The 10,909-nt window shown below is 35.9% G+C and overlaps 1 protein-coding gene across 1 annotated transcript; it reads left to right on the top strand.

The window, feature by feature from the left end:
• Positions 1-522: 522 nt before the first annotated feature.
• On the top strand, positions 523-10,909 carry LOC123531330 (mucin-5AC-like). Its single transcript, XM_045312183.2, has 3 exons — positions 523-1,109; positions 3,577-3,979; positions 6,824-10,909. The coding sequence occupies exons 1-3, from the start codon at positions 921-923 to the stop codon at positions 9,007-9,009; spliced, it is 2,778 nt and encodes a 925-aa protein (XP_045168118.2). The 5' UTR covers positions 523-920; the 3' UTR covers positions 9,010-10,909.

Raw genomic sequence — 10,909 nt, 5'->3', positions numbered from 1 at the left:
TCACAGGCAGGTCAGTTATTAGTAATAGGGTTATATATTTCAAAATGCAGTTCAGTGCGGTATTTGTTATTCAAACCAAATCCTGTAAATGACTACAAAAAATCCAACAACAGAAAAACTCTTGTTTACTAAAACGTTGAAATGGTAACGACACATTACAATCCATCAGCCATACATATCAAGCAGCAATGTGGTTCACCAAACTGAAGTACATCTCCCCCGCAATATATTGGTATATACTCTATTCTAAATTTAAATCTTTATTTACTACTTTTATGAATCATATTTTTCTTCTTAATGACTGCAATTTATTGAAAAAAATGTCCATTAAATTCAAACAATAATTAATCATTATAACCAATAACAGGATTTTTTTCCACGGCCATCCCGCCGATCTTTCACCTAACAGCTTGTAAAACATTATCCTGTAATGTTATGATCAATTCACGCCCATTCTTTTACGTTAACCACGCATAACTGTTAACGTAATGCATGGATGACAGCCGTAAACGTCAGACGGACGGATTAGTCCTCGCGCCGTATAAAAGCCTATCTGAATCCTTCACATATTATTATTAATGCAATTTTGCAACTGTAATTGTTACGAAGTATAAGGTTCTTCAGTAATTTAATTTGCTGTTAACTTTATCACGTCGTGTTTTGACAGTTAATTAATTACGCGACGGTAATTTCAATTATTTTTGTACTGAAAAGACACGTTTTTTTCATAAAAGACAGACAGCGTGAATACGAAAAACAACAGCACCTATTTATTTCTTCAGCTACCACGACGGCTTGTACGATTTTAATTACATTTTTGAGCAAATATTCTGATTGTGTTTAAAAAAGACTTCATTTCAGTAAAAGCCGAAAGCACTTTAAGGACACAAAACTAGAATCATTTGAAAATAAATAAAACAATGGGTTTTAAATACTGGACGTTATTATTCGGAGCCGTAAATCTCGTACTGTTGGATGAGGTCTTTGGCAATGGACGGCTTCTTGTACCCCCGCAAAGGTCGAGTTTATGGCGAGATCCAGTATTCTACCGGAACAGATATGTCGTTAAAAATTATGATGATCATACGCTTAACTGCGGTGGATTCTGGGTAAGCTCTTCTTCATTTATGTAACAATTAGTGGTATTTGATTTTGATAACAGTTACAAATGATTACACTCATACAATGGAAATTACTTTTAAATGAATAACAAATTCATGACAAAAACTTGCAATTCTTTAAATACATTGATTCAACGTTTTGGAAATACATAGAATACAGTACATCGATAAAGATGCTGACACATATGTATATACGGGAAACAGTCTTTCTATTTTTTTTTTTTTTTGCGAATACGAGAAATTATGATTTAGGCATGCAATACTTTGACTATTTAAGACCATCTTGGCTGGCTACCTATCACATTGTTTGAGAGCGAGAACATAAGTCAAAACCCGTATTTCTTAAAAAAGTATGTTAACAGTTTATGAACATTTACAGAACGACATATTTCTGTACATTGATATTTGACCACAAATACAATGCTCCATGATTAGTGCTAAAACATAAACTGCACCAATCGGTTTTCGAAAATGTAAATTACAAAATATCATTAAGATGCAGGCAAAATATCAAAAAGGCACCTTTTCAGTTGTAAAGAGAAAAATTTTACTCAGAGAAAAAAGGATGTTTTTTTTTTTTATAATTTGGTTAAATTACTGATTACGTACATAATGCCTGAAATAATTTTGAATTTATCTTCAAACGTTTTCTTATTTTGTTTTAATATTATTAATCTCGGAAAAGTTCGCAACAAACTTAATATCTCAACACCTCTATTGTATCATAATGTGGTTGGTTGTATAATTAACATAAAGCACCATAACTTAAAACTAAAACAAGATGTTTATCCTTCAGTTAATATATTTACATTATTTAAATGTTGGATGAAATAAATCTGTATATATGTCAAAAGATTATAAAGTGCAGCAAATTAAGTTCAACCATGCGATAATATACCACCAAATTATTCTCTATCCTTAGGACTTGAAAGGTTACATAACATATCTTCCAAAGTTGTTTGCTTGACATTCAGAAATAATACGAAGCGCCATTTACCATTTTCGGTGGAGTTTATCTCAGTTCAGTAATAAATGTTATTCATTTGAGCCGCGCCATGAGAAACCAAACATAGTGCGTTTGCGACCAGAATGGATCCAGACCAGCCTGCGCATCCGCGCAGACTGGTCAGGAGCCATGCTGTTCGCTAACGGTTTCTCTAATTGCAATAGGCTTTGAAAGCGAACAGCATGGATCCTGACCAGACTGCGCGGATGCCACTATGTTGGTTTTCTCATGGCGCGGCTCATTTGTCAATTCAATGTATTCGTCACACATTCAACATCGCAATTTTAATACAGTTGTTAAGAAATTAATATATCTGTGGTTTCTCATTTTGGAGAAAATATGGCATTATATAGAATTAACTACTGGTAACCACTAATAACATAGGAATGTTATATAATGTAGAAATTACCAAGAAGCATTGCAATTTCATATGACCGACCACGCGCCGGACCCATATTTGCCTGACATGTAACTCCTTCTACTTAGAGATGGTACCTTTATTTCAGTATGTAGCCTGGAACCGTTGATCAACAAATGCCAGCTTTTAGAACATATGCACCAAATATAAATTACTCTTTGCTTGTCTTTCTATAAATCGTAAAAATGTCGTTGGTTGTAAACATGTCTCTAAAATCCCACAATTATCTCCTTAATGCATATTGTTTAGTCTTACAGGTATTTCCGCGGCAAAGTTACTGACTGACAGTTATTGCAGGCAAAGCGCCAAAGAACTCAGGCCGTCGACTATTATTACGCATTCTATTACATAAACCTGACATTTTTTGGTGTTACAGCCTCTAATTCAAAGTAATTTTTAAAGAGAGAAAATTAAAGAGAAATATTAATTATGAAATACAAAAAAGGAAATCCCCCCAAAACTGCAACAACAACAACAACAACAAAAAAAAAACCGCATACATGTGCAGGTTAATTTACCTTCCACAAATTGAAACAGATGATCGGAACTTACTATTCCTAAAATAGGACGGAGGAAGTCGATATCCTTTGGTAATTACATAGCTTTTGCCCACCCGCTTAGCTCAGTAGGTAGAGCATTGGTCTACGGATCGCGGGTTCGTGAGTTCGATCCCCGGGCGGGGCGTATGTTCTTCGTAACGGTTTGATAAAATACATTGTGTCTGAAATCATTCGTCCTCCACCTCTGATTCATGTGGGGAAGTTGGTAGTTACTTGCGGAGAACAGGTTTGTACTGGTACAGAATCTAGAAACACTTTTAGGTGCACTGCCCGCCGTTACATGACTGAAATACTGTTGAAAAACGGCGTAAAACCCAACACAAACAAACGTTACAGCTTTTAGAAATAATTAAGCGCCATCGAACTTCGATAATCTTTCCAACCATATCTGATACGTTGCAAGATTTTATTGTCGTCGATACGAATAATTTTCCTTTGCTTTCTCATTATATATCTGCTCTTGAATTTCAGAAAATGCATGAAAATGACGGTAAATGTGGTGTTTGTGGAGATGCATGGGACGACGAAGAGCCACGTCCAAACGAGGCTGGTGGAATGTACGCCCGAGGTGTAATTGGCCGCACGTACTCAACAGACAAACGATTCATTGATGCAGTGGTACAAGTGACGTCATCAATGTCTGGGTATTTCGAATTTAACATTTGTCCCAACGATGATGTCAAGACAAAAGTGAGCAAGGACTGTCTAGATCAGTTCCCACTGCGTATATTAAGCAAGGACAGATCGACATCGTATGGCAGACGATATTCTCCAGATATAAAACCAGGTCAAGCTGGGATCGTTGAGCTTTCGCTAGAAATTCCAGAAGGACTTGAGTGTACACAATGCGTTCTTCAGTGGCGATGGCATGGAGGTAAGAATGATTACTTTTGTCATGCACGGCTCTATGACTGTGTTTTGGGTGCTCTATGCTTTCGGGAAATCTACCTTACCTTTAATTTTTTATATTTAAGATTCTATTTTTTTTGTGGAAGAGTGTTCAATATAAACTTTAATCCATGATCAGTGACTCTTATCCAATTACGTACGAATGTCATTCTGTTTTGAAAAATATAAACAACAGGAGAATCGATACTTGCGGATTTAATGCAAATTAAATAGGCTGCCTTTATTTCTCTAGGACCAAAGGTTGAACAAGTAGGCTTACTCGGGTTATTGCGTTGACATAAATGATGATGATGGCAATAGGGCTTTCCGTCACAATACACTCTTTAAGAACAGACGCATGCATATATTATCACTGACTGACATTTATTAAGTTTATAACCTGCTGATATACAGTACAGTTTTAGTCCATAATAAATATTCATATATTTTGAATGGTTCTATTATGAAAGAAAACATGTTATTTTTTTTTACGTACAATTAAAAAAAAACCCCGTTCAGATTACAATTATTCTTTAAAAGTTTTAAGTAGGAAAAGACACTGTTCGTTGAAAAATTTTAATTGCTTCAAGAGAGTTTTTTTAAAAATTTATTTTGACATTTATAATTAAACTTTAATAGGAACATTTTTGTCTGTGAAAACGGCTTTAAAAGGTGTATGATATAAAATATGTGTCAGGTGAGGTGTTACGTATATCAATGTATAATGAAAGCTGACTGTCAGATTTCTTCTCTTTTTATAATAATTGCCAGATAAAAATGGCATACAAGGACATGTAATACTGAACTCTGTGCATAAAGGAACTATTTGAGGAACTGAGGGATACTTCCTCTGTGTCTCAAAATCTTACACCTGATTGAATGATTCTTGACACATATAGCGGCTAATGGCAATGTTGCATTCTGATATTGGTCACGTAAAGGTAAAATGTGGACAGAGCAGTTATTGCCAAATGTTGAAACGTGACACTTTGATTGCATTTTTATACGCCCACTTTAGAAAAACGGGCGTATAATGTAAAAACGCGTACGTCTGTCCGCCCGTCTGTCCGTCGTATTTCGTGTCGAGAGCATAACATAATAATTATTCAAAGAACTGATTTTAACTTGGCATATAGGTGGGTAATGATAAGTTGATGTGCAGAGAGCATGAACCAGACCGGTAGGTCAAAGGTTAAGATCATAAATGGAGCTACAAGGTCAAGATTTACCTCCATATTTCTTGTCCAGAGCATGGCTTAATAACTATTTAAGGTATTGACTTCAAACTTTGCATAAAGGTAGATGGCGATGCGGCACATGAACCAAATTTGTAGGCCAAAGGTCACAAATGGAGGTCAAAGGTCCAAGGCCATGATAATTCATGCCCAGAGCATAATTTAATAATCATTCAAGATATTGACTTTAGTCTTGCCATATAGGTAGGTGGCTATAAGACGACATACATAGCACATGAACCAGGTCGGTAGGTCAAAGGTCAAGGTCACAGCAAGGTAAAATCTGTCCGTCATATTTCTGTACGGAGAATAGCTTAATAAACCATTCAAGGTATTGACTTCAATCTTGGAATATAGCTGGGTGGTGATGAAACGATTTTGCAGCAATCTACGTTAGTCCCCTCCCACATACGCACACGCCCACGCGCACGTGCTCGCACCTGCCTGCCCCTTATACCCATAAAATCACTTAAGTTTGTCGTGTCTTAGTTTTCTATCACTGAGCCCGCAAAATGCCCCTCCCCCCCCCCCCCACCCCGACCCCACAAACCGCCAAATTACTGCCCTTTCCTACTAACATCCCCAAAAATGTTTTCTTTAAATTTCACTTCCTTCTCTTCTGATCTAGAATTTGAGTATATATTGTGCCACTTCGAGGAGCTGTTGTTTCTAGAATTGCATTCTTATGATCTGATTCTACATAAAACGGTCCGACGAACCAAACCCACACTCCTATCGAAATATGAAACAATGTTATACATTTTAAAAGAAATATTTTCAACATTTTCTAACGTGACAATCTACTCCGTTTGAATAAAAGTTTTGGATTCAAGGAATAGTCTGAAATATGACAACATGAAATGCTTGAAAATCAACAGAAGCTTTACCTGCTTGTTTATATCTTATCCACTGCTTACCTTATAGACACATACAATCAGTTTCAGCGTATATTTGGTAAACACACTGAAATTACGTTTGTATATTATATTTATGTTTTAATCCCTAAACACGAAATCAAATTTTGAGATCAAATGACAGTAAAACTTCTTGTACATCATATCAGCTTGTAAATCTAAGGAAGATGTCCTTGTTTCGGACAACACTGAATAATAACCTGCGAAAAGATCCTTTGGCAGCATAGAATGCCGCCAGACTCGGTTTGATTGAGTCAAAAGAGGAAATAAAATATGCAACATCCCTCACGCTCCCTAGTAAACATTATTCACCATTGCTGGATTTCAAAAGATGTAAAAATCCGACAGATTTTGTGATATAAGGTTGCAGATATAATGCCAGTGGACGGTCAAAACGGACAAAATCAAGCTTAATGGAAACTGAAAAATGAAATTCTCAATAATTACATGTGTATATAATGGCATTGTTGCATTTTGATCGTCCCTTGTTTATTGTTGCGACATCTTGATATAGGCGTATACATTATGATGACATGTGAAGCTCATTTTAGACAGTAATTGAATCATGTTAAACACAGCATTTAATGTAAATGTAATTAAGTTTTAAGGTACTTTGAAATATCAGCTTAACTGTATTATGTCAGAACTAGTTTGAGTGGAAATATTCACTTTATTTTGCAGCAAATAATTACGGCATGTGTCGGAATGGAAGATGGGGAAAAGGATGTGGCGAACAGCCAGAAATATATAACTGTGCTGATATAGCTATCCTACCAGAACACTTAATTCATAACGAAGACGGCAAGATTGACAAAAAACCAGACAGACCGAAGACAACCTCAACAACAACCCAGAAAACTACAATAAGAGTATCAACCACGAGTATACCAAGCACAACCGAGAAAGTATCTACTCCCCAAGCTCCAGAAACAAGCACAACTGCGCAACAAGAAACTACATCTACGTCAAAGGAAGTGACGAATACATCATCATCTGTTTTCACTGAATCAGCTACCTCTCAGTTGTCCACAGTACAGCCTGAACCAGAATCTGAGGCGGAAGAAACAGCAAGCCCTAAACAAACACCAGAACAGACTACAGAAACTACAGTACATATGCCACAATCTACTGCACAGACTGAGCGCATAACATCTGGAACAGTGACAACTACTGGAAGCATGACTGAATCCATTGGATCAACAGAATCGCCAACGGACAAAAATTTGCTATCAAACGAAACATCAGCAATTTCCCCCGAAGTACAAACAAGTACATCTATATTAACGACATCAACAAGTGCCCCTACTACACAAACTAATGCTGGAGTAACAGAAACACCTACACCAACAATTACATCGTCGGAAAAGAGCACATCTGGAATTACAGAAACACAGGTAATTACAACTACAAGACAATCTACAGCTCAAAATACAGAACTTCAATCATCAACAAATACACCTATGACACAAAATACCTCTCAAGTTAAAGGAAAAAGTTCATCGACCAGTGCATCAATAGAACAATTCACATCTCAAGTTACAGAAACGCCAGACACAACTACTGCACATGCAAAGTTTAGTACAGGTCATATAACAGAAACATCTTCGAGTTTGCATGAGGAAAATTTCACAAGTCCAATAACTAATCCATCAACCAATTCTCCAGCAGAACAAACTAGTGCTCCAGAAATCACAACCACAGTAGCATCTATATTAGATCAAAGTACAGCACACACAACCAGTACACCTACAGTAACAACTGTAAGTACAGAAACCTCTACAAAATCACAGCGGGATAATGATACTGCTGGTACAGCCTCGACCACAATGCAGTCTCGTGGCACAACTGAAAAAATGGATTCTACAGTAACATTAATACACCAGACTTCTCAGCAAACGTCTAGCACGACGAAACCACCAGTAGAAGAGACAACTGTTGTAGCTGAAGCTGCAAATGTCACTGCGGACACAACAACATTAAAAGTTATTGTTGACACAACAAACACAAAATCGTCACAAGGAAAGGATCTAATGACTACCACGTCACAAGCTAAAGTAGACCAGTCAACAACACCACCATCGGAAGCAGCACTAACAAAAGCAATACCTGCTGGCTCAACAGAAACACAGACGGCGTTGGAGGGCATAACAAATTCTTTTAACAACCAGACATCACAGAACAATCTTACTCCTGAATCATCTTCAGTTGTACCATCAACATCGACAGTACGTTTTACAGAAAGACCGTCTATGCAACCATCACCTTCCACAGTGTCACCTGCTGATACAACAGAATCAAAACAGCCTCTTGTAACTGGAAGTATTTTATCAACTTCAGATGTCCTGACATCCAAGACTTCTGACATTTCTTTAGTTGATTTACTTACTGCTATTTCTAAACTGGAAAATGTTTCTTCAGGTGAACTCATTGATGCGTTAGCGCGCCCATCAAATGACAGTAATGTGGATATAAATGTCAACAGATCAAACATTTCAACAACTATTAGTACAACTTCTACATCTGGAAATAATATTACATCAACCAGACCGACGACATCAGACAAGACAAACGTCAATACCGAATCATTTATTACTACTAAAGCTACAAACATAAAGCAACCATCGACAACAGAAACAACTGTTCAAACAGGGTCTACCACGGACATGCTTTTGAATACCGAAAGCCCATTCAACGTTGTCACATCAAGAACAACACGAATCGTAGGACCACAGGGAGGTCGTTTCGGAGGAGGAATAAATGTTGCAAAAATAACCCCTGTAGACAGTATTGTTAACATTGATTTGAATATACCTGGAGGAGAAGCTAATATTGAAAAAGAGAGAATTAGACAAAACGGAGAATCGTAACATTATGTACTTATTTCATTTTGCAGCCCAGGTAATGAAGGATTTTTTATGAGATAAAGACAGTGGGGTATTTGCTCATTTAAACTTTCTATCCATATGAGCTGTTGTTCAAACATGTACATATTTCATATATTTAATTTTATATGGCAGCCAAGGTAACTGTTGTACATGTATATATTTTCGCATTTTTGCATTTCTATTTAACTAAGCTGATTATTACTTTGCACAACTGGACAATAATCATAAATCTTCCCAACGTTAATATTGTATTATCAACATTAACACAATTATTTAAAAAAAGAGAACCTACTTTTGAAAAAAAAAGACGGAAAAAGATTAATGGAGCGCATGCTAGACTTCATATATGTTTGGCAGTCAAAATGCTTAGACATCCTTTTGGAGGGAGATACGGAAACAGTGTGTGTCGGACTTGAACTTTCTATTTGGCTAAGTTGTTTACCAGTACTCAGATCTTGATGTAAATAACAGACCATTATAGATGTTATATGACGTCAAATTATGTTACATTTGAAGAAAACTGAAAATCACGTGTTAAACAGTAGCATTTAGTAGAACGACCGAGGGCGCTCAGACATTAGTGGAAATATTTTACGCTTTGCATTTTGGCAGCTTAGTGCTTTACTCGTGTTCAGCGTCGGAATTCAATTTGTCAAAGTTGTTTATTAGCATGCACACTTTTACGCTCAAGGCTGTTTATCAGCATGCACGTTCCATATTTATTTGACTGTTAATTGTGCTACGCTTAATAAATGTTTTGTTTTTTTAAATTTAGAATACGAAAACATATTTCTTTCATCCTAAATACATGAATAACCTATCAACATCAGGTTTTAACTTCATTTCGGTAATATTCATTGATTTATTTATTAAATTTAGATAATAAAATTGCATATATAAAGCCTCATATTTTCATCTCAGAGTTTGTGATGATCATATGATTTTTGCTAAAGTTTTATTTTCTGTTTAGACATCTTTGTCAATATGAACGATTTATGTCACAAATTGTACAAACCTAGAACACAACGTACTTTTTAAGATAGAAAACAACCATAATATCCTCCGAATTTCGTTTATTTGTTGTGCGGTCAAGGAGAAGCAGGTTGTGAACTGCATTTCGTAAAGCTATATAAAGTGAATTTAGAATGAAGTGTCAGCTATTTAGTGTGTTCGTGTCTATTGTTTGATACGATATTTCTCTTGTTAATATCCATAACGTTGTTTAATGAGGCAGATATTGATACGGATCATTTTGGTGATTAAATGAAAACAATATATTGGTGGACATTTAATACACTGAACGCCATTCAGCTAACACTTATGACTGTAACATGATATTGTTGAATGTTTTATGTATTTTTGGCTGTGTTTGTTTTCGGGTGAATTTCTGTCGTTATCATCTCGCAATCAGAAGTGTATAAACGAGATAAATTGCATACGAAAAAACAGTGGTAAACAGTTAGGATGTCTTAAATAACTGAACTTTAAACATCTGCCACAGACATACATTTTGATATAAATGTATCATAAATGATTCAGATTTAATCTGTATGATATGAAATTCAGATGAACATTTTCTGTTTTAAGTCAACATTTTAGTGTGTGGCTAACGCGGTAGATAAAGTTTGTACATATTTTACAGGCTACACTAATGTCCGTACAAACAGATACTGTCTAGGTCTAAGACTCTCTAAATCATTTTGACCTCAGATTCCAGAAGAAAATAACATAAACCTAGAGGCATACCCCTCTTAAAAGATTTCTTTCTTCGCTGATTTTGTATCTTTTCTTGAAATCCTTAGCTTGATATTGTACATGTAATAAAGAATTGCACCTGATATTTGCTTCAAAAACGTTTTCTGAATAAAATATTTTAACACTC

Source organism: Mercenaria mercenaria, chromosome 11, assembly GCF_021730395.1.
Source record: "Mercenaria mercenaria strain notata chromosome 11, MADL_Memer_1, whole genome shotgun sequence".
NCBI classification, from domain to species: domain Eukaryota; kingdom Metazoa; phylum Mollusca; class Bivalvia; order Venerida; family Veneridae; genus Mercenaria; species Mercenaria mercenaria.
This window is presented reverse-complemented; position numbering and strand designations above follow the sequence as displayed.